Genomic DNA, 23062 nt, shown 5'->3' on the forward strand with positions numbered 1-23062 from the left:
ACTCAAGCCCCTTCACTACTCTGGTAGATCGGCTTTGTCACAAAATTTAAAATTTGACGATAAGCTATAGTAAACGATGGAGCTTAGTCTTTAGCAGTGTTTTACCTGCTCTGTCGTTGTTTGCATCCTTCAAGAATTACAACGTTTCAGTCTTCTCAATTAATGTCATATTTTGAAATCGAGTAAATCATCTTCTGGAAAATCCTTTAGAATTGTCTCTTGGGTAAGTTTGGAACTGTGGAAAAATCATGCGGGATTTCCACGGAACTTTTGACAGTTTTCTACAGTAGAGCGACACGATATATTCACTGCAAGATTCAAGATAATACATAGTACTTTTTTTTTTGAACTTAGATAATACATAGTACTGGTTCATACTGCCGTGAGTGATCGTTAACTGATCAATTAATTGCTCGTGCGCCATCAGTTTGGACCATATCAGACTGACCCATATTTCTGTAGACAGATGCGATTAGTGACTAGTAACAATGTTTTGAGATCCAAAATATCTTTTGGGTGTCCTGAAATCTGAACCGAGACAAAGATCAAATGGTGAGGTACGACGTGAAGATTGAGCTGATCAGTTAGTTGGGTCAACTACTCCGGCTGGTCCATTCAGTTCAGAGTTCACACTTTTGCTTGACTAGGGCTAATTAAGGTATATGCAGTGCTGTCCATATCATCACATGCGCTTAATTACTACAATTTTGCTGGCGTCAGGGATGTGAGATGTCATGTTCATGTTGGAGATATCAGGCTAGCTAGCTTGCGTGTTCCATTTTTGCATAAGTCTTACACAAAAGCGGATCTATCATGGTGGTGGATAGAGCTCGAGTTTTCATCAGTGATATTAAGACTATAATTATTGAGCCATCTTTGAAATTATTTTGTCATATATACATTCATGAGAAATGGCACTGAAGTTTTGTGTAGTTTATTCAGTCTGATCACCTATATTTTTTTTTCTGGATCTATCTTTTTCACAGAGATGTATACATGCATGATCTCTCTTAATGAATCTCTCTCTTGTAGCTGTCTAAACTCGAAGATTTCGCATCGCCCACTAGGATTAAAACTAGTACGGAATTTCTTTTGTAATATGTTGGTACTATAACTAGAAAAATCATCCCCACAGAACTAAAAGCACGTCGAAATACAAATCTAACTGAGAGGATCCAAAATACTTTTCTATCACAAAATTACATATACACAATCAGCCTAATTATTAACTAGTCGTTAGAACTTGTAATCCCAATTGCATTTTTTTAACATAATAAAGATTTAATTAACCAAATGGAAACAGGCATGGTTCTCTTATCCTTCTTCCAAGAGGCTAGAGGTAGCTGTGCTGATGTTTCCCTTTGAATTTGAAGAAGGATATGACTGAACATACGAGTCGAACCCGTCGTTCTGCATCAGTGCAAGCATGTGAAAGCTCATGCTGGTTGGCATCAGCTCAGGCAGAGCCACCTCTCTCTTCAGATACTGCATCACTCGTCGCATATCTGGTCTCGCGTTGATGAACGGGTGTGAGCACAAGAGCCCCAACTTGAGCACCAGGCAAGCCTCGCCAACGTCGAACTCACCATGGAGCTTCAGATCAACCGTGTCAACAAGAGATTGTTTGTGCCAATGATCCAACACCCAGTCAACCAGCATAACCTGGGTGCCATGGGAGTCATGGTAGATAGGTCTTCGTCCACATGTGACCTCGAGGATGAAGGTCCCGAAGGCGAATACGTCGGTAAGTGGAGTCGCCTTGCTGGTTCGTCCCAGCTCTGGAGCCAGGTATCCTATTGTGCCGACGACATGCGTGCTCTGTGGGTCTTCGCCGTGGTCGTACAATCTGGCGAGACCGAAATCACCTAGCCGTGCGTTCATCTCGTTGTCGAGGAGCACGTTACTTGCCTTGATGTCTCGATGGATGACTACTTTGTCGCACTCCTCGTGAAGGTAGAGCAAACCCGATGCGATGTCTTTGATGATCTGAAACCTCTGAGCCCAACTTAGAGTTGGCTTGTTGTCTTGGCCATGCAGATATTTATCGAGGCTCCCATTCGACATATACTCGTATACTAACATAAGCTCACCCTTCCGTCTGCAGTAGCCAAGTAACCTCACGAGATTGCAGTGCTGGAGACGGCCTAGGCTGACAACCTCCGCGACGAATTCCTTCACGCCCTGGCTCGAGTCATGTGACACCCTCTTGACAGCAATCTCCACGTTAGAATTCGGAAGCACGCCCTTGTACACTCTTCCGAACCCTCCTACGCCGAGCAGGCACTTACTCTCGAATCCTTGTGTTGCGTGGTGCAGATCCTTGTAGGGGAACCGATGCGGCCCAAACTCAACCTCCCAATCTTCGCGTAGCTCAGTGTACCGCTTCCGCCTACGCACAAGTAGAATGACCAAAATGCCCATGGCGAGGACGACGGCCGCAGATGCTATTGGGAGGAAGATCTCAAGGAACTTGGACCGAGCCTTGGGGCCCTCCCGTGGCAGCTTGGGCAGCTTGGCGACGTCGATCGCCGGAGCGGGGCCGCCGTCCACAGCGAAGCTCCAGCCAAGAACGTAGTGTCGTGAGTTGAACGAGCCCGTCGCCGACGAGAAGCCGACGTACGCCGTGTCGGTGATCACCGACGACAGGTTGTAGGCGGCGGAGATCAGCGGCCTGACGGGCTTGGCGACGGCGAGCGGAGCCAGGGTGACGTCGATCCGGGCGTCGCCGGCGTCGTAGTCGACCCACACCCGCATCGCCTCGTGGCTTATCAGCGTCAGGTTCCTGAAGCCGCCGCCGTTGATGTCGGCGGCGTAGTAGCCGGCGCTGGTGGACTGGAGGGAGACGAGGCCGTTGATGTCGACGCCGACGTGGTTGTCGTTGATGTCGCGGAACTCGTCCTGCTGCAGGGTGTCGAGCTCGACGGCGAAGATGCGGTTGCGGGCGTCGCCGTTGCTGGTGACGTTGACGAGGCCGAGGTACTGGCTGGCCAGCGCGGCGGAGAAGTCGGTGGTGGGTGACACGAGGAAGACGATGCCGTGGGCGCTCATGTCCGGGTAGGCGGAGAGGATGCCGAACACGAACGAGGCGGAGAAGGACCTCACCACCACCCCATCGCCACCGCCGCCGCCGCCGGAGCCGAAGCCGAAGCGGAGCGGCGTCGGGTGGAACGCGTGGCCTTTGAGCTGGAGCGTGCCGTTGGTCAGCTCGAGGAGTCCGGCTGGCGTGACCGTGGCCGTGCCGTCGAGGGTGAGGTTGGCGCCGGCGAAGCCGGAGTAGACGAACCGGCCGCCGCCGCCGTCGTTGCCGCTGGCTGCGACGACGAGAAGCTCGTTGGCTCCGACCACGCAGAGCACTAGGAGGTAGATGCTGATGAGCTTCATGTGAAGAAGCATGGTTGCTTGCTTCGCCATGGATGATATGATAGCCTTGGCAAGAAGAGAGTGTAGCTCGGTCATTTCTCCTTTTCCCCTTGTGGTTGTCGCCTGAAGATGTGTCCATGCTGGATATGGATTTCTTTTCTTTTTTTATACGTTGTCTAAAAGGTTATAAAAAAAAGGGAGTAGTTATATTAATGGTGTCATATTTTTCACAAATATATGTGACATGCTATTTCACAAATACTATTTGATCTATGTAATGAAAAATAAATATCATATTTGACTGTAAATTACGTCTTTTAAAATTGTTATTTCTGTTACTGCTTTAAGTTGAATTTAAGCTTACATGGTGATGCAATAATATATGATCTTTTGTTTTATTATTATTTCTTTTACAAATTTTTAGGCCACATGCAAAAACGAGACATCCTCTCGGGAAATGAATACTGTCCGTTACTACTACGTCATGGCAATGATACGGGTCATACAGGGAGAGAAGAGAGTAGATGAGAATTGAGACTTTAAGATTGACTTTAGCTGAGAGAGATCTATATCTGAATATCTGAACTTGTGTCAATGTTCATATGTCACCAGCACCAGAATTTGACTATTTTGTGTGTGTGTGTGTGTGAGAGAGAGAGAGAGAGAGAGAGAGAGAGAGAGAGAGATCAAAGGAGGATTGATGTTTCGTACCGCCAAGTGTAATTTCAGTGGAAAAACGATGATATATTTCCATGGAATTGATTGGGAAGCTAACATAGGCCTTGTGCACACAAGGAATGGAGAACATATAGTCTTTGGAATATTATTTTCGTTCAGTGAAACAGAATACCTTATTGTCACAATCCTTTAGGTCTCCTCTAGAATGGTTTAATTTTTTAGGATTTTCACATGAATTGAACTAATTCTTGTTAAAAAAAGAGGGTAAATTATCTTCATTTCAAAGGAGCCCTTTATAATATATTGCATAAATGATTTTTTTTTCTATATTTATGTTTGAGTAATTAATTCTTTTTTTCCGATGAAAATGGAAGGACCAGAGTTGTTTTTTTATACTTTTGTAAGAAAATAAAATGAAAGGTAAAGAGTTTAAGAGGAAGTCAGTATACTTCTGGAAGGAAAATCACTAGGCTGATAAGTTAGTGGGCCGTGGCCCAAAATCTTGAGTACTAGTAAATGGGCCTCAATGGGCTTTTATATCCTTCGGCTTTGTGGATACCCCCACTCCGGCGGCGACGCCGGCGAGCAAACCATTCCGCCGCGCCGCCGCCTATCCGCTTCGCCGGCCGGCGGCCGCCCACTGCCTCCCTCGACGCACTGGCTCCGCCAGGGAGTACTCACACGCGGCCGAAGCTTGCCTGCTCATTCGATCGACAGCCCTGCTGGCGTCGCCTGCGGGGCACGACGGCGACGCCCTCCGCGGCAGGCCGCCCTCCTTGGATTTCTTCGGATCAGGGGTAGCTGGTATGCTCCTGTAATCCTCTTTGCTTCAAGTCGTCATCCTTTTGGTTTGGGGATCAGTTCTGCCAATTTCCTAGTTAGGTTGAGGCTGTACGCGGTGGAATTCCAGGGCTAGGTTGCCATGGCATGTGAATGCTTCGTGTAGTTTATACGGTCTCAATTGGTGTAATAAATTGAAAAAAAAAAGAACAACGAGCTAAATCACAATTGCAATGGGTGATAAATTTGGCCATCAACAATACTGCCACCAATGACAATGAGCTGCAATTCCATCTCTGAAAGCCTGAATTTCAGGTCAGAACCCTGTGGCAGATGTCCCTGCCTGCTGCATCATCGTAAAAATCGACATAACCGAATAAACCAGATGCAGAAATGGAGATATGGGTGCAGCTGGAATGAGCAGTGTATTGGAGGAAAGTACATTTCTGTTTGTGCAGATTTTGCCCCATGTTTTACAACCATATTTAACAGGTATATAGGAATTCCTACACAAGATTAGAACAGTTGGACAACAAGGGGTTCAGACATTGTGATTTCTGAATTCACTGAATCAGATTCGAAACGAAAAATAAGATACCATCATATAGCTAAATATGGGGAAAAAAAACACTGTCTGTTTGTTCACTGATGCTTTCTCGTTCAGAATTACTTCACTGAAGTCCTGTAAATAGATTTTTTATCTACTTTCGGCATTCCATCAGGCATCAAGGATAAATGTGGTTTATCCTAGCCTGCTAGTTTTCACTTACATCTTAACAAAATAGATCATGTGGCACACGGATTTGCCAACTAAGTATGTAGGATACCGTTAAGCAGTACCATGTATGTCATCTTCCTCCTGATAGGTCAGATACAGTGCCGAAACTCACCGTTGATGATGGATTATATGACATGATGTATGGGTCAAAACCTTTTTTTCTCATTGAGGCTAGCTCGTTGAAGTTCCGGTGTGTTGATGCCAATTCTGGAACTGGTGTATCTCCTTCAAGGTAGTCCACAACTTGTTGCATGCATGGCCTGGCATTAGTAGAAGGGTGTGAGCAGAGCAGCCCAAGCTTTAGCACAAGGCATGCCTCTTCCACATTGTAATCACCTTGTAACCTTGGATCAACTGTGTCAAGTAGGGATTCATTGTGCCAATGCTCAAGTACCCAATCGACTAACAAAATTTGATTTCCGTGTGCATCTTCCTTAATAGGCCTTTGCCCACATATGACCTCGAGAAGGAATGTGCCAAATGCAAAAACATCTGTAAGAGTTGATGCCTTCCCTGTGTGAATTAGCTCTGGTGCAAGGTAACCCATGGTGCCAACCATATGCGTTGTGTGTGCATCAGTGCCATGGTCATACAGCCTTGCTAGGCCAAAATCGCCGAGTCGTGCATTCATTTCTTTATCGAGTAGTACATTGCTTGCTTTGATATCCCGGTGAATGACAACTTTATCCCACTTCTCATGAAGGTAGAGTAAACCAGATGCAACATCTTTGATAATTTGGAACTTCTGAACCCAATCCAAGACCGGCTTGTTCCCTTCATAATGCAAATATCTGTCAAGACTGCCATTTGACATGTAGTCATATACCAAAAGGAGCTCACCCTTTCTCCGGCAATAACCAAGTAGTTGCACGAGGTTGCGGTGTCGAATCCTGCCAATACTAGCTACCTCAGCAACAAACTCTTTCATTCCTTGCCTTGATTCATGGGACACCCTCTTCACAGCAACCTCCAATTTTGATTTTGGGAGAATTCCTTTGTATACTCTGCCAAACCCTCCCGCTCCAAGAATATGCTTGTCACTGAATCCATCAGTAGCATGGAGTAAATCCTTGTATGCGAACCGATGCGGTCCAAACTCATCCTCCCAATCTTCACGCAGTTCAGCATATCTCTGTCTTCTCCGTACTAGAAAAACCATGGCGATGCCCACAGAAAGGATGAATGCTGCGATAGCTATTGGAAGTAGGATTACCAAGACCTTGGATTGAGGCTTTGGGGCAAGGCGAGGTAGCTTTGGCAACTTGGCAATATCAATGTTTGGAGCAGGCTTGTTCATGCCGAAGCTCCAACCAAGAATGTAGTGCCGAGAGTTGATTGGGCCTGTCGCAGAGGAGAATCCGATGAATGATGGCTCCATGAGAACATCTGAGAGGTTGTATGTGGTAGAGATGAGTGACCTTCCTGGTTTAGACATATCAATTGGACCAATGGTGATGTTAATTTGAGCGATATCTCCATCATAATCCACCCATGCCTGCATAACATCGCCGCTGATAAGATTCATGTTATGGAAGCTTCCATTCTTGTCGTAGTAGCCTGCATAGTGTGATTCCACCGAGTGGAGGCCATTGATGTCAACACCGATATGGTTGTTGTTGATGTCCTGGAACTCAACATTCTGCATGGTGTCAATCTCTGCAGCAAAAATGTGGTTGCTCGCGTTGCCATTGTTGTCGATGTTGGTGAGTCCCATGTACTGTGCTGCCAGTGCTGTGGATAGATTGTTGCTCGGCGCAACAACGAAGGCGATGCCATGGCAGCTCAGGTTGGGGTAAGATGTGAGGATGGCAAACACAAAGGAGGCTGAGAAGGATTGCACCGTGCCGTTGAGTGACCCGCGGAAGCTCAAGGGAGCTGGGAAGAAGGCATGGCCTTTGAGCTGGGTCGTGCCGTTGGTCAGCTCAAGGAGGCCGCCTGCTGTGACCGTGGCCGTGCCATCGAGGGTGACGTTGGCACCGGAGAAGCCAGAGAAGACGAACTGGTCATCGCTGGCACTGACGGCCAGCACAAGATTAAAGCCATGGAACAGCAGGATATGGAGAAGAAAGGAGAGTGCAATCTTCATGAAAGGCGCGGTACGGTGCACTTGTTTTTGCCAATTGTTCCTCTGAAAACTGATATGGACTAACAACTCCATAACATTTGCAGCTGAAGTTTACTTACTGGTGGTGCGGTGGCTTCTTGTTACATATGGTCTCAAGTGCTCTGGATTTCATTCGGAAATCGATAAATCGACCATCGTTTTCTGGTACTATTACTGCCCTCTTGTAGTCAAAGCATGTGATGGAATTTCTTTTTTACGATCCATTTGAGCTTATCAGAACTTCTTTACTAAAGAACTTATCAAAACATTTATTTGTTGTGCTTGCTTGACTGTTTCCTGGAAACAGATGCCAGGGTTGTTTAGCAACAACGTCACAGGACACGTCAACGAATCTTCTAAGAGAGATCAGCAAGTGTGTAGCGGAAGTTGAGCGAAAATTTGTGCTTCCTTCTGGTCAGAAATTTTCTTTTCCGGAATCAATTATCACAGTCGTGTTGGACCACATGATTTTGACTGATCAATCATAATCGTGTTGAAGAATGGAATGCCGTGCTCCTCTAGCCATAGTAGATTTGCAGTTGTCAATGCTGTAGTTTTCACTTAATTTCTGACATGTCCACTTCGACGATGACTTGATAGTGTTTGGTCTTTGGTTTGTCTAGGCTGTTGTCCAGCTAAGTCTGGTTAAGAAGTGAACTTGAACTGCGCTGTGATTATTACTCCCCCGTCCCAAAATAACTTTATTTTTCACCATCTTATTTATCTCAAAATAACTTCATCTCTTATGCAATCATTGCATTGGAGTTTGTGAAAATAGATGACAAATGCATTGTTATTTGTTAAACTGAAAGTCATGGCATTGGTTTTTTTGTCTTTGTAATGGTATGTGTGAGATGGGTGAAAAATATCTCTGTTGTTCAGGAAAGGATTTTAACCGCTCAACATCACCACTATATTCCATCATAGTGTTTAGATATTTTAAATCAGTACCTCTCTTGACTTGACTCTGATACCTTACAAGTCACCTAACAAAACTAGATGATGAACAAGATATGTAGGGAGGTATGGTACTTCAACACTTTGGTCTGATCTTTTAGACAATCACGAATTTCTCATGTCTTGCACTTAGGCTTTTATGGATTTCAGTTTCTTTCTTTTTGCATTATCCACTGCAATAATTGAAATTCAGTAATTTCACTCGGTACTTTTTGGCCTGAATTTCATTAAACAGTATAACTCTTTTTCAGTAACTTATTTTTTTTTAAAAAAAATAAAACAGTAAAGTTGAAAATGGAGGCCACACTTGAGTATCTAAGTGACTAAGCATGCAAAATTTACATAAGTACAATATGTTAACACTGTAATTCATCTTTGTGCTGAAAGGTTGTTGGACATGGCGCTCATGCTTGCCGTTGATGAAGGGTATGACATGACGTATGAGTCGAATCCTTGGTTCTGCATCAGTGCAAGTGTATGAAAGCTGTGGTGTGTTGGCACCAGTTCTGGCATTGCCATGTCTCCAGTTAGGTACTTCATCACTTGCCTTATATTGGGCCTTGCATTGGAGAGAGGATGTGAGCATAATAATCCAAGCTTTAGTACTAGACATACCTCATCTACATTATAGTTTCCATGGAGCTTTGTATCCACTATCTCAGTTATTGATCCTTTGTGCCAATGCTCGAGCACCCAGTCAACCAACACATGTTGTTCGCCCTCTGGAACTTGCATGATTGGTCTTCGCCCACAAGTAACCTCGAGAATAAATATGCCAAAAGCAAATATATCAGTCAAAGGAGTGGCCTTGCTGCTACGGCCTAGTTCTGGCGCTAGGTATCCTATGGTACCAACCACATGAGTGGTCAGTGGGTCTGCACCACGGTCATAAAGCCTTGCCAAGCCAAAGTCACCTAATCGACTATTCATCTCGCTGTCGAGGAGGACATTGCTTGTTTTAATATCCCGGTGGACGATCACTTTCTCCCACTCCTCGTGAAGGTAGAGCAAACCAGATGCAATTCCTTTGATGATTTGAAGTCTTTGATCCCAATCTAAAACCCGCTTATCACCTTCACTGTACAAGTGTTTATCAAGACTTCCATTCGCCATATACTCATACACCAAAAGAAGTTCACCTTTTCGCCTGCAATAACCAAGTAACTGAACAAGATTACGATGCTGTAGTCGACCTATGCTAACAACCTCCGCAATGAACTCTTTCATGCCTTGCTTCGAATCATGTGATACCCTCTTGACAGCAATCTCCAATTTAGATGATTGAAGCACTCCCTTGTATACTCTCCCAAATCCTCCGACACCAACCAGATTCATGCTCTTGAATCCATCCGTGGCGCGGAACAAGTCCTTGTAGGAGAACCGATGCGGTCCAAACTCAACCTCCCAATCTTCCCGCAACTCGGTGTACCTCATCCGTCTCCGTATCAGAAGAACAGAGACGGTTCCCAATGCGACGATGAATGTAGCCGTCGCCAATGGCGGAATTATCTCTACCATCTTGGGCTTGTGCTTGGGGGCGAAGCGAGGCAGCTTGGGCAGCTTGTCGATGTCGATGGCCGGAGCAGGTCCATCCATGGCGAAGCTCCAACCGAGAACGTAGTGTCTGGAGTTGAAAGAACCCGTCGCCGACGAGAAGCCCACCATGTAGGGCTCGTCGGCGACGAACACCGTGGAGAGGTCGTAGGTAGAAGACAACAATGGCTTGGAAGGCTTGGCCATCTTGAGGGGAGCCATGGCGACGGTGATCTGCTTGGCCGTGCCGTTGTAATCGACCCACACTTGCATGGCCTCGCCGTGGCTCGCCAGCGTCAGGTTGTGGAAGCCATGGTCGCCGGAGTTGCCGCCGTCGTTGTCGTCGTAGTAGCCGGCGCTGGTTGAGTTAATGGAGGTGAGGCTGTTGATGTCGACGCCGATGTGGTTGCCGTCGATATCACGGAACTCGTTGTTCTGGTCGGTGTCGAGCTCGACGCCGACGAGGTGGTTCCCGGCGTCGCCGTCGCTGCTGCCGTTGAAGAGGCCGATGTACTGGCTGGGGAACGCGCCGGAGAAGCTGTGGTTGGCCGGTGCGACGAAGAAGACGATGCCGTGGCCGCAGGCGTCGGCGTCGGGGCATAGGATGGCGAACACGAAGGACGCCGAGAAGGACCGTGTCGCCGTCGCCGTCGCCGTCGCCGTCGCCGTCGCCGTCGACGACGACGACGAGCCGCCGCGGAGGCGGAACGGGGCCGGATGGATGGCGTGGGCTTTCTGGCGGAGCGTGCCATTGGTGAGCTCGAGAAGGCCGGTGCGCGTGATCACGGCGGCTCCGTCGAGGGTGAGGTTGCTGCCGGTGAAGCCTGAGTAAACGAACTGGTGGTCGTCGTCGTTGCCGTCGCCGGCGGTGCACGCGGCGAGGCTAGCTCCGGCAAGGAGGAGGAGGCAGATGAGCTTCACGTGAAGGAGCATGATGGCTTCATGTTTCACCAAAAAACCAGCTTCAACGCTAATAATAATGCTGTAATAGTGTGAGGTCAAAGTAAAATTAGAGTGATTTAATTAGTGTAGGGGTCTATTCGTGTTTGTAACGACCATGATTGTGGTTTAATTTACTAAATTTCTCTAAATCTTAATAAATTTGGCCGGCGTTTCTTTCACCGTCCGGTGAAATTTGAGGTGAATTGACCTGACTGTTGTGCTAAATTTGAGAGGACACTTCTTGTGTCAATACACCTCTGTTCTAGTTTTCTCTCTCTCTAGATTTTTGGAAAAATTGTAACTATCTTCGTATTCAAATAGAAGTAACTGAGATAACTTTGAGCTTTATTATTAAAAATTTAACTATTAATTATTTTTAAATTGTCATATTCAGGCCATAATAAATTTTAATACGGAGTAACGTTTTTAGAAATTTAATAACCGATAACTTTGAGCTTCATATCCTGATATCCATTTCAGTGTATGTAAATATTTTTACAAAAAGGATGAACGGTCAAATTCTGAAAGCGAATATTGCAGGCTATCAATTGGAGTATTTAAAAACAGAGTAAAGTAGATGAATGAACTTCTAGAAAATGAGGTAGATGAGTCTAGATATACATTTCAAATAATCTCTGGGAACTTACATAGTAATATAATGGGCTATTTATTAGTATTTATCACGAAGTCATGGGCCTAAAATGGGCTGGGCTGGAGCCCAAAATCATATACAAGGAAAATAGCGTGGGCCATATTGGGCTGGGAGTCATCATTCCCACACCGCCGGCGAGCAAGCCGATTCCACCGCGCCGCCGCCTTATCTGCTTCGCCGGCCGGCGGCTGCTCGCCGGCTACCTTCCTATACGGCGCCGGCTCGGCCAGGGCGTCGCGAGGCAAGGCCGAGGCTGGCCTCATCGCTCGCAGCCAACCAGCAGAGCCTGCCGGCTGCCGCCGGTGCTATGCCCGATGGCGACGCCCTCGTCGGCGGCGGCCGCCGCCGGAGGAACGGTGGCTGCATGGGGTTTCTTCGGCTCAGGTAGCACTTGCTACTCTCCCGTAATCCTGCTTGCCTTCAATTTCTCATTTCTCGATTTGGGAGCAGTTCTTACCATTTTCTAGTTGCCATGGCATATGAATGCTTGTGTGATTTAGGGTCTAAATTGGTAATGCTAAATTGACAAACAACAGATAAATGATATGCTTCCATGATTCCATCCAAGTACATCTACAGTGCTATTATAGGTTTTGGGCTAATTGTTACCCCAACATACATGGCCATTCTTGTCTGGTCCTACACTGAAAATTGAATAAAGGATTCATATATCATATTGCTTACACTTTTATTATCTATACCATATTCTGAATTGTTGTTTGATAATCATTTATCCAATGGGCAGAATCGACCGATGTTCATTTAGAGAAAATATACAAGAAAACACCCAGTATAATGCAATAGACTAAGGATCTTTTTTTTTTTCCTATCGTCCTGAGAGGCTTGACATTTCGCCAATTCTTGTCATCAGCTGTGGATATGACACACCGGAAGGGTCTAATCCTCTGTTTTCCATCAATGCTAGCATGTTCAGGCTCGTATCAGTTGGCGTGAACTCTGGAAGTTGCATGTCTCCGTTGAGGTATAGCATGACATGGTTCATACTGGGCCTTGACCTAGCGAATGGTTGTGAGCACAAGAGCCCAAGTTTCAGCACAAGGCATGCCTCATTTATGTTGCAGTTTCCTTGTAGCCTCTTGTCTATTGTCTCCACCATCGATCCTTTCTGCCAATGCTCAAGTACCCAATCAACCAACATAAATCGGTCACCTTGTGCATTCTGCTTGACAGGCCTTTGCCCACAGGTGATCTCAAGAAGAAATGTGCCAAATGCGAACACATCCGTAAGAGGAGACGGCTTACCTGTTCGTACCAATTCCGGGGCTAGGTAACCCATGGTACCTACCACACGTGTGGTCTGTGGGTCAGAACCATGATCGTATGACTTTGCAAGACCAAAATCTCCTAACCGTCCATTCAATTCACTATCAAGTAGCACATTGCTGGCCTTGATATCTCGGTGGATGACAACACTTTCACACTCCTCATGGAGGTAGAGCAAGCAAGATGCAACTCCTTTGATGATATGGAACCTCTTATTCCAATCTAGCGACAGTTTGTCTTCAGAATATAGGTACTTGTCAAGACTGCCATTTGGCATGTAGTCATAGACCAAAAGAAGTTCACCTTTTCGCCTGCAGTAGCCAAGTAGCTGAACAAGGTTTCGGTGTCGAAGGCGGCCAATGCTAACAATCTCAGTGATGAACTCCTTTGTTCCTTGCCTTGATTCATGTGACAACCTTTTAACTGCAACCTCCAATTTGTTCGTTGGAAGTATGCCTTTATACACCTTTCCAAATCCTCCTGTACCAAGTAGGTTCTTGTTCTTAAATCCTTCTGTAGCAAGGAACAAATCCTTGTATGAGAACCTATTTGGCCCAAACTCTGTCTCCCAATCTTCCCGTAGCTCGGTATATGTCAATTTCCTCCGCACAAGAAGAACTAAGAGAGCCCCTGCAACAAAGATGGATGCTGCAATAGTGGCTGGCATAATGATCTTCAAAACCTTTGAGCGAGGCCTTGGTCCAACATGAGGTAACTTTGGTAGCTTCCTTATGTCAATCCCAGAAGCAGTTCCACCCATGCTGAAGCTCCAGCCAAGCACATAATATCTTGAGTTGATCACCCCAGTGGCTGATGAGAAGCCAATGTATGCTGTACCTGGGAGCACTGTTGAAAGATTGTAGATGGCTGAGACTAGTGGCAGTGTAGGTTTAGCCACTTTGATGGGAGCCAAGGTTACATCAATCTGTGTGGATCCTGCATCATACTCAACCCACACTTGCATCACGTCACGGCTAACAAGCGTCAAGTTCTTGAACACACCATTTTTGTCATCATAGAAGCCAGCATCCCGGGATTGCACAGAGTGGAGACTATTAATGTTGATGCCAACATGGTTGTCACTGATGTCCTGGAACTCACTGTTTTGGATGGTGTCAAGCTCAACTGCGAATATATGGTTGCTTGTGTTGCCGTTGTTCTGGTCATTGAGGATCCCTAAATACTGGGCTGGCAGCGCGTTGGAGAAACTCTTGTTTGTGGAGATAAAGAAGGCCATGCCATCTGCACCTTTGTCAGGAATAGCAGAGAGGATGCTGAAGATGAAGGTGAGCGAAAAAGATTGCACGTCACCAGTGGGATGCCTACGAAATTGCAGAGGAGCTGGGTAGAGTGCATGACCTTTGAGGTTAAAGGTGCCATTGGTCAGCTGAAGGAGCCCTTCTGGTGTTATTGTAGCTGTGCCATCAAGGCTTAGGTTGGCTTGACTGAAGCCAGAGTAGATGAACTGCTCCTCAGCAATGGTGAAGGATGCAAGGTCGTGGCCAAGGAATATGAGTTGGCATAGAATTAAACGCTTGTACATCTTGCCAGGCATGAATGCAACCTGTTACAACTCTAGATTCTAGAAAGATGCAATAACAAAGTACTTTATAAGATAACTGTGAACAATGGCTTGCGGTTGTCTACCCCTCTAGTAATAGTCAAACTATTGTTATTTTTCTCAGTATTGACTCAGCCAGCTATGAAATATGATTTTTGTATATTGCTTTATGTATTTTTTCTGTGCTATTCTCTTGTCAAGTGAATAGCTTCTCTTTTGACTCCTTGCTACTTTGATAGAGACTACTTTGACAAAAGGAACATTTATCACCTTTTATTTTAACTAAAGACAGTTTGAACTTTCCTTGGAAAAATTGACTAATCAAATTTAATAAAGAAAAACTATCCAACATTTGCTAGCGCTGCTGAATCTCATACCTCCATTTTGCCAGCCAAGTGCTTATTGAGATCCAACAGTACTATTGACCTGTCAATAACTATTAATGTATCTCCGAAGACAAATTCTGGCCAATGAAATGTTTCTTTCTGATTTCCAATATCTGAATTTCGCATTTGTTGAATAAGTCAAGAAATGCATCCTGTGTTACACGCCTACAGGTTGGTTCCTGTTGCCATCACTGCAGTCACTTTCCCTAGTCTTGTGGTCATGTTTGCAACTGTGATGTGTGCACTTTGTGTTTAGCTGAATAAAATCTTGTCCAGTTATATGGTCTAAACTTAATCTCCAAAACAAGAGGAAGTTAAACTTGAATTTAATTCTGAAATACAGATTTTTTTTGAAGGACTCAACCAAAACAAATGGGAAATCTAATGGGTATATAAATGTTTAGATAAACATAAATAACTTGTGTTGCTAACAACTTTTTTTACCATACTACTTTATTTTCTTGAGTACAGCGAACGGTTATTTAACAAATCTTGTGTTCACAAGTACCAAGTGGAGAACCTTTATTGAATTTTGCTCATTGGAAACCAATCTTCATTTTTTGGGGAGCTCATTTTATTATTGGTCCTGTTGCAGAGGACTGGAACTCGTCATATCTCGACAAGTGCAAGCAGATCTTATGGTAACTTATCCGTTCTTTGTTTTGTAGGATCTAATGTTTGTTCTGACCTGATACACCCCAGATTTTCTTTTATTCCCTGCTGTGTTTTCTATAGTTAAATACTAATAGTAATGCCTTGGCTCGTACATGGGGCACAGAAATAGAAGAAAAATATTTAGAAGAATAATAATTTATGTCATTTCTTGTTCAGTTATGCAAGTGAAATATGTCCTGCATCCTTGCTAGAGTAGATGACGAAATTGTCCAATTCTAGTTTTGGTAGTCTGTCTTCTCCCTTTCTGTTTTCTTCTTTTCTATTCATGTGCCTCATTTTGCTCAAGTTTGTGACTCTGTGTACCCACTGCATCTTCTATTTAGAAGGTCTTGATTTTATCATCAAATAAATTTATAATCCCAGTTGAGTATATTAAACTAAACATAACCGGCACATGAAAATGTGGAAATAAATTTTATGAGAATAAAATTCTGTAGATAGGTAAAAAGCATTCCAAACATATAAACAAGCACACCTAAAACTATTGAAGATCACATGCCTCATCTATTCATCTTCCTTCTGAGAGTGAGGTGCTAGATATTGTGCCAAAACTTGTTGCTGATGAAGGATCTGTTATGGTGCATGGACTGAATCCTTTGTTCTGTATCAAGGCCATCACGTAGAAGCTTAAATGTGTTGGCATTGACTCAGGTAGTGGTATGTCCTTGTTGAGATATTGCACGACTTGCCTCATATTTGGCCTTACGCTTATTAAAGGGTGGGAGCACAGCAACCCTATATTTAGTGCTAGGCAGGCCTCATCAATATTGTATTCTCCTTGAAGTTTGATGTCCACTGTATCAGCGAGTGAGCCTTTATGCCAATGTTCAAGCACCCAATCAATAAGAACCAATTGGTCGTCTTCTGTGTTTTGCATGACAGGCTTTTGCCCACAGGTGACCTCAAGAATGAACATGCCAAAGGCAAATACATCTGTAAGAGGGGTCGCTTTGCCACCGCGTGCTAGCTCTGGAGCTAGGTATCCTATGGTGCCAACCACTCGTGTGGTTTCTGGATCAGTACCATGATCATACAACCTTGCGAGACCAAAGTCACCTATCCGTGCATTTGTGTCGTTATCGAGGAGTACATTGCTTGCCTTAATGTCTCGATGAATGATAACTTTCTCGCTCTCTTCATGAAGGTAGAGTAATCCAGATGCTACACCTTTGATGATTTGGAATCTTTGAGTCCAATCTAATGTAGGCTTGCCCTCTTTACCATATAGGTATTTGTCAAGGCTTCCATTTGGCATATAATCATACACTAAGAGAAGTTCACCTTTTCGCCGGCAATATCCCAGTAACTGCACAAGATTGCGGTGTTGAAGGCAACCAATACTAACAATCTCTGCAATAAATTCTTTCATGCCTTGGGTTGAGTCATGTGACACCCTTTTCACAGCTATATCCAATCTAGATATAGGGAGCACCCCCTTATACACACTTCCAAACCCTCCTGTACCTAGTAGGTGCTTATTTTTGAATCCTTCTGTGGCATCAAACAAATCCTTGTAACAGAACCTCCGTGGCCCATACTCGACTTCCCAATCTTCGCGTAGCTCAGCATATCTTAGATTCCTCCGCATGCACAGAAAAATGGTAGTGCCCGCAGAGAGGAGGAACACCACAGCTACTATTGGCAAAATTGTCTGCAATACCTTGGACCGAGCCTTTTAACCTAGACGAGGAAGCTTGGCAATGTCAATTGATGGAGCCGGGCTGTTCATGCCGAAGCTCCAACCTAGCACATAGTGTTTTCCACTGACTGTTCCTGTTGAAGATGAGAAGCCAATATATGCCGAGTCAGTGAGCACTGTTGATAGATTGTAGGTAGTAGAAAGCAGTGGCTTCACAGGTTTTTCCACATTGAGGGGGGCCATGGTCACATTGATCTGTGTGATTTCTCTATCATAGTTTACCCAAACTTGCATCGCCTTCTGGCTAATGAGTGTCAAATTCTTAAAGTCACCACTCTTATCATCGTAAAAGCCAGCATCACGAGATTTCATGGAGTAAAGACTGTTGATATTGATGCCAATGTGGTTATTACTGATGTCTTGTAAGTCATCATTTTGGACAGTATCGAGCTCGATAGCAAAGATGTGGTTGTTTGGGTCTCCATTGTTCTTGTTGTTGAAAAGGCCCAAATACTGGGTCCAGAACGCACTTGCGAAATTCTTGCTTGGAGCAATGAAGAAGGCGAGGCCATGCCCACATGAATCAGGGTAGTCACAGAGGATAGCAAACACAAACGATATGGAGAAGGACTGCACCGTTCCATTAGGCGACTCGTGGAGATGCAGTGGAGTCGGATGGAAGGCATGGCCTTTCAGCCGAACCATGCCATTGGTCAGCTCCAGGAGGCCGCTTGGCGTGACTCTGGCTCCACCATCAAGGGTGAGGTTGCTGCCGGTGAAACCGGAGTAGACAAATTGGTCAACAGCATCACTGCACCCTGCAAGAACTGCTAGCAGGCCGAACAGCATAATCTTCATGCTAGGCTTTTCTTCTACTTGCATATTATGGATCATGCAGTGTGGTTTGCAGTGCCACACTAACATGCATTCTCAATTTAATCTGGATCTAGGCTATTTATAATTAGTTATGGCTTGCTTGTCCAAATCCTCTGCATACTTTTCCTAGCCTCCTTCCTGTTTGTTTCCTACATGCCTACACCAAAGTATGCATCAAGCAATAAATGCTGAAAATGACATGCTTATTTGAATTAATAATGGAAAATATATTTATTTGTCTGGGCCACTAAGAAACAAATTAAGGTGCATGAGATTATACATCTGTACTTGTTTGACGTATGAATGACCAGAGGGTTAGTTCTAGACTGCTAGGTTGCTACATAATTTTGGCTTTGTTTACATCTGACAATAAATTTGACGCTGACCATATTGAAGCTCCTATAAAATTCTAGCAGACATCACATCATTTGTTTATTAAACATTTCTTTCAATCACGTAATTTTTCATTGGTGCCTACTAATAGTCAACCCACTCCTTTGGTCATAGTATAGCAGCTAACAAGTGGTATGAACAAAACATTGGCCAATGGGATATCTCAACAGTCTGAATATTAATACAGAAGCTATATTTTTCTGAACTTGGAGGCGGCATCCTTGACTGGGAATCAAGTTTCAACCCAGTGATGTAAGTAGCAAAGGTATGTTGTCTGACAAATTCCCAGTGCATTGATGACTTTGCATGGTCTGCCTTGTCTTCTCTGGACAAACAGAAAGTGACATCATTTTCTTTGCACACAGACCAACTAGTGATCTGTCGAAGCTATCCTTCTTGGGCTGTGTTTTCCCCTCTTGTTGAGAATGCCATTTGTTCTGGTGGAAGTCTGCAAGCTTGGTGTTTCATGCTGGTGTCAGGATGACATATGGACATTCTGAAATAAAATGAAGTCTCTGAATTCCACCTTTGTTCTGAACTTCTGATATTAGATTGACAGAAGTTGGTGTTAAATTTTCAGCCTGTTCTTTTTTCCTTCCAACTTTCAGGGATTGGTGTAGCTATATTCCTTGAGGAATCTTGAATCTGTCTTTGAAGGCTTGAAGCTGTGTAAGACTGCATTGTCGATTCGGCAAACTTCTGGGCCCTTGGTCTTTGAATCTGTCTTGAGGAATCGCTGATCTGCAACTACCTGGGTCCATGATGGATGTGTAGAGAGAAGCAGTGTCGGTCGATCTGGGCTGAGCCTGCTTCAATGTTTTAATTGGCTTCTTTTTTCCAGACAGACATCAATTGCAGTGACAGGTAACAACTCAAGTAAATATTTCAGTTTTTGCTGACAATGGAAGTCACGACTTTACATGCTACCCACTGATGACTGATCCACATAGCTTTGCAGTTCACAAACCTCCATCTATATTCACCATAGAATCAATCCAATCACAGTAACTTGCACAGATTTACAGTTAATCAAAATACACTGCACTTCTACAAGTAAGGTAAATCTAATGATACTACAACAAAGGACATTTTATAATTGCCTGTCATTTGCCTAAGCAGGCAAGCACTTGAAAGTTCTAACAAATGCATTATGTGCAGGTCTCATCTTCCAGACAAGATGTCTGGTGTCATTGTGCCCAAGCTATTCCCTGACCACGGGTACTGTGCGACGTATGGGTCGACCCCTTCATTGTGCATTATTGCCAGCAAGCTGGAGTTCAGGGTTGCCGGTGTAAACTCCGGCAGCGGTGCATCTCCATCAAGGTATTGCATGACCTGCCGCATGATAGGCCTTGCTCCGGGTATTGGGTGTGAGCACATCAGCCCAAGTGTCAACACCAGGCATGCCTCATCGACGTTGTAGATGCCGTGCAGCTTCGGGTCCACTGTCTCTGGCAGCGAACCCTGGTGCCAGTGCTGGAGAACCCAGTCAACCAACATCTTTCGGCCGTGGTGCGCACTGTTGCTGATCGGCCACCGGCCACAGGTGACCTCAAGAAGGAACGTGCCGAAGGCGAACACGTCGGTGAGAGGGGATGCCTTTCCTGTGCGTGCCAGCTCTGGGGCTATGAATCCCATGGTTCCAACCAGGTGCGTGGTCTGTGGGTTGGTGCCATGTTCATATAATCTTGCAAGACCAAAGTCGCCTAACCGGGCATTCATTTCACTATCCAGGAGCACGTTGCTTGCTTTGATGTCACGGTGGATGACAACCTTGTCCCACTTCTCATGGAGGTAGAATAAGCCAGAAGCCACGTCTTTGATGATTTGCATCCTCTGAGCCCAATTTAAAACAGGTTTGTTGTCTTCACCATATAGATACTTGTCAAGGCTACCATTTGGCATATAGTCATACACTAGTAGGAGTTCGCCCTTTCGTCGACAATAACCAAGTAGCTGCACAAGGTTGCGGTGCCGAAGGTGACCAATGCTAACAACCTCAGAGATAAACTCTTTCATCCCTTGGTTTGAACCATGTGATACCTTTTTCACAGCAACCTCAAGTTTGGATGTCCGAAGCACTCCTTTGTACACTTTTCCGAACCCTCCCACGCCGAGTATGTGCTTACTCTTGAAACCTTCTGTGGCATTGAACAGATCCTTGTATGAGAACCGGTGTGGCCCGAACTCGACCTCCCAATCTTCCCTTAATTCCGCATATCTCTGCTGCCTCCTCACAAGTATCATGACTACAATGAAGATCAATGCTACAGCGACAATTGGCAATAGGATCTGCAAGATCTTCTGCAACCTATTATCTCCAGGGCAAGGGAGCCTCGGCAACCTGGAGATTTCAATAGGCGGAGCAGGAGCATTCATAGCGAAGCTCCATCCAAGCACGTAGTAATGTGAGGTGAGCGGACCTGTTGCTGCCGAGAAGCCAATGTATGCTTGGTCAGTGAGCACTGTGGATAGGTTGAAGGGGACTGAGAGCAGTGGCCGTGTAGGTTTGGTCACTTTGATGGGAGCCAAAGTGACATTGATCTGTGTGGTCTCTCCATCGTAGTCCACCCACACTTGGACCGGCTTGCAGTTGCTGCCCGTGAGGGTCAGGTTCTTCAAGAGCCCACCATGCTGGTCATTGTAGAAGCCGATGTGTTGGGATTTCTTGGAGTGGAGGCTGTTGATGTCGATGCCGACGTGGTAGCCATCGATATCGTCCAACTCGGTGTTCTGGGCGGTGTCGATTTCCACGGCGAACATGTGGTTGCTTGTGCTGTTGTCGCTGCTGATGTTGAGGAGGCCCAAGAACTGCGCCGCCTTGGCATCGGGGAAGCCCTTGTTTGGGGCGACGACGAAGGCCATGCCGTCGGTGCTCGCATCGGAGTACGGGGAGATGATGCCGAACATGAAGGCCACGGAGAAGGATTGGACTATGCCATTCGATTGCTTCTTGAACCGGAGCGGAGTTGGGTAGAATGCGTGGCCTTGGATATTGGGCATGCTGTCTGTCAGCTGAAGGAGCCCTGTGGTGGTGACCATGGCTGAGCCATCGAGGGTGAGGTTGGCTGCGCCGGTGCTGGCAAAGCCGGAGTAGACAAAGCTCTCTTCGCCGGAGCTGGCGCAGAAGGGCCCAAGAAAGCTAACATAGAGGATAAAAACAGCACTGAAGAGCACAGGCTGATTCTCCATGTGTAGCTTGTGAAGAACCAAAGAATTGAGATGCCAAAAGGTACAAAGGTGTTTAGGACTTGGCTGTACCGGGAGCAGTCCAGGTTTCACTCTTATCATATATGAAGCTAAACTGCACGAATCTTCTGCATAGTCTTCAATTCCTTTCCTGTCCTTGTCTGAAAGTGATACAGCCAGGCTAACATGCAAACTACCAAGTTGTTCTTTTGTTTGCTCGGTCAAACATCTCACTATCTCAGAGCTTATCCTCATTTTAACCCAAGTTTTACTTTTCTTTGAAATTGACCTCAAGTTTGTTCCTTACAAAATTTTCTCTAACTTCTGATAAAATGCAGACACCAGGTAATTGTGGTCAGTAAAATAAGGACCGGCTGACTTACAATTAGCTAGGGAACAAAATGATCAGACCGATTTTCTCCTTCCATACGCTCATTTGCGGGAAAAAAAAATGATCAGACAGAGACCAAAAGTTGCCTTAAAGCTAGCCCCTATCCAAAATCATTTAAAAGAAATGCTCAAATTTTGTTAAATTTACCTGTCCATTGCATATATAATTGATAGTTTGATTTGGACTTCATGCATAAATTCCTTGTTGAAAAAGGACATGGTATGAGGTGTACATGTTGATCACTACTGGGGATATGAATTGACAAGGAAATTATATAATATCATGGTAGAGGCCAATAAGCCAATATCTAGAGATTTGGTATGAGTTCGAAGAAAATGCCCTTAAGACTTTCTGAATACAACTAACCATCCTTAGCAAGCTCAACTATTCTTTTTCTTGACTTAATCCATAACTAAGTCTTGTAACACGTGCTTATACACTATTTCACGTTAGAAGTTAATAATGCATTCTTAAGCATGCTTGGACTTATATATGGAAGGGTCATGATCTGACAGGATACAGCATGTCAAGTTTTGACCGTACATATTTACAATGTTTCCTTGCAAGAAAAATAGTATAAGAAATATTACTATATTAGCAATTTGAAGCACTGATACAAAGGTACAAATACTGCAATTTGATATGGTCATTGAAGGTCTATGATCTAAAGTTCAAAGATGTAACCGATCAATAGTTCATTTGGCAGTAGATTATACAACCCCAATTTTTAATAGATGATGCCAATAACTTTTGAACACATGTTTCACCATTTGTCTTGTTCAAAATATTTACCTAATTACCATTTATTTTGTTATGAGTTGTTTTATCACTAAAAGTGTACTTTAAGCATAACTTATATCTTATGCATTTGCACAAAATTTTTG

The 23062-nt window shown here is 44.8% G+C and overlaps 2 protein-coding genes, 2 long non-coding RNA genes and 1 pseudogene across 12 annotated transcripts; 2 read left to right on the forward strand and 3 right to left on the reverse strand.

The window, feature by feature from the left end:
* Positions 1-1158: 1158 nt before the first annotated feature.
* On the reverse strand, positions 1159-7827 carry LOC136357154 (uncharacterized). Its single transcript, XM_066312080.1, has 2 exons — positions 5731-7827; positions 1159-3367 (listed from the first exon to the last, which is right to left on the reverse strand). Exons 1-2 carry the CDS (start codon positions 7752-7754, stop codon positions 1315-1317), a joined length of 4077 nt encoding a protein of 1358 aa, XP_066168177.1. The 5' UTR covers positions 7755-7827; the 3' UTR covers positions 1159-1314.
* On the forward strand, positions 4508-11324 carry LOC112939618 (uncharacterized). Its single transcript, XR_010742312.1, has 4 exons — positions 4508-4842; positions 6300-7692; positions 7766-7865; positions 8008-11324. It is a non-coding gene; the product is annotated as an uncharacterized lncRNA (long non-coding RNA).
* Positions 8885-14824, reverse strand: LOC112939616 (uncharacterized). Its single transcript, XM_026026935.2, has 2 exons — positions 12673-14824; positions 8885-11128 (listed from the first exon to the last, which is right to left on the reverse strand). Exons 1-2 carry the CDS (start codon positions 14621-14623, stop codon positions 9027-9029), a joined length of 4053 nt encoding a protein of 1350 aa, XP_025882720.2. The 5' UTR covers positions 14624-14824; the 3' UTR covers positions 8885-9026.
* Positions 11894-21001, forward strand: LOC4342326 (uncharacterized). 9 transcript variants are annotated; one of them, XR_010742309.1, is made up of 5 exons: positions 11894-12168; positions 15611-15656; positions 18713-18863; positions 18964-19462; positions 19549-21001. It is a non-coding gene; the product is annotated as an uncharacterized lncRNA (long non-coding RNA). The 9 variants fall into 9 exon arrangements; XR_010742311.1 differs by having other exon boundaries at positions 18718-18863; XR_010742306.1 differs by having other exon boundaries at positions 15611-19109; positions 19207-19462.
* Positions 16092-22850, reverse strand: LOC112939617 (uncharacterized; annotated as a pseudogene).
* Between the last annotated feature and the right edge of the window lie 212 nt (positions 22851-23062).

The sequence above is a fragment of the Oryza sativa genome, chromosome 7, assembly GCF_034140825.1.
Source record: "Oryza sativa Japonica Group chromosome 7, ASM3414082v1".
In the NCBI taxonomy this organism is placed as follows: Eukaryota; Viridiplantae; Streptophyta; class Magnoliopsida; order Poales; family Poaceae; genus Oryza; species Oryza sativa.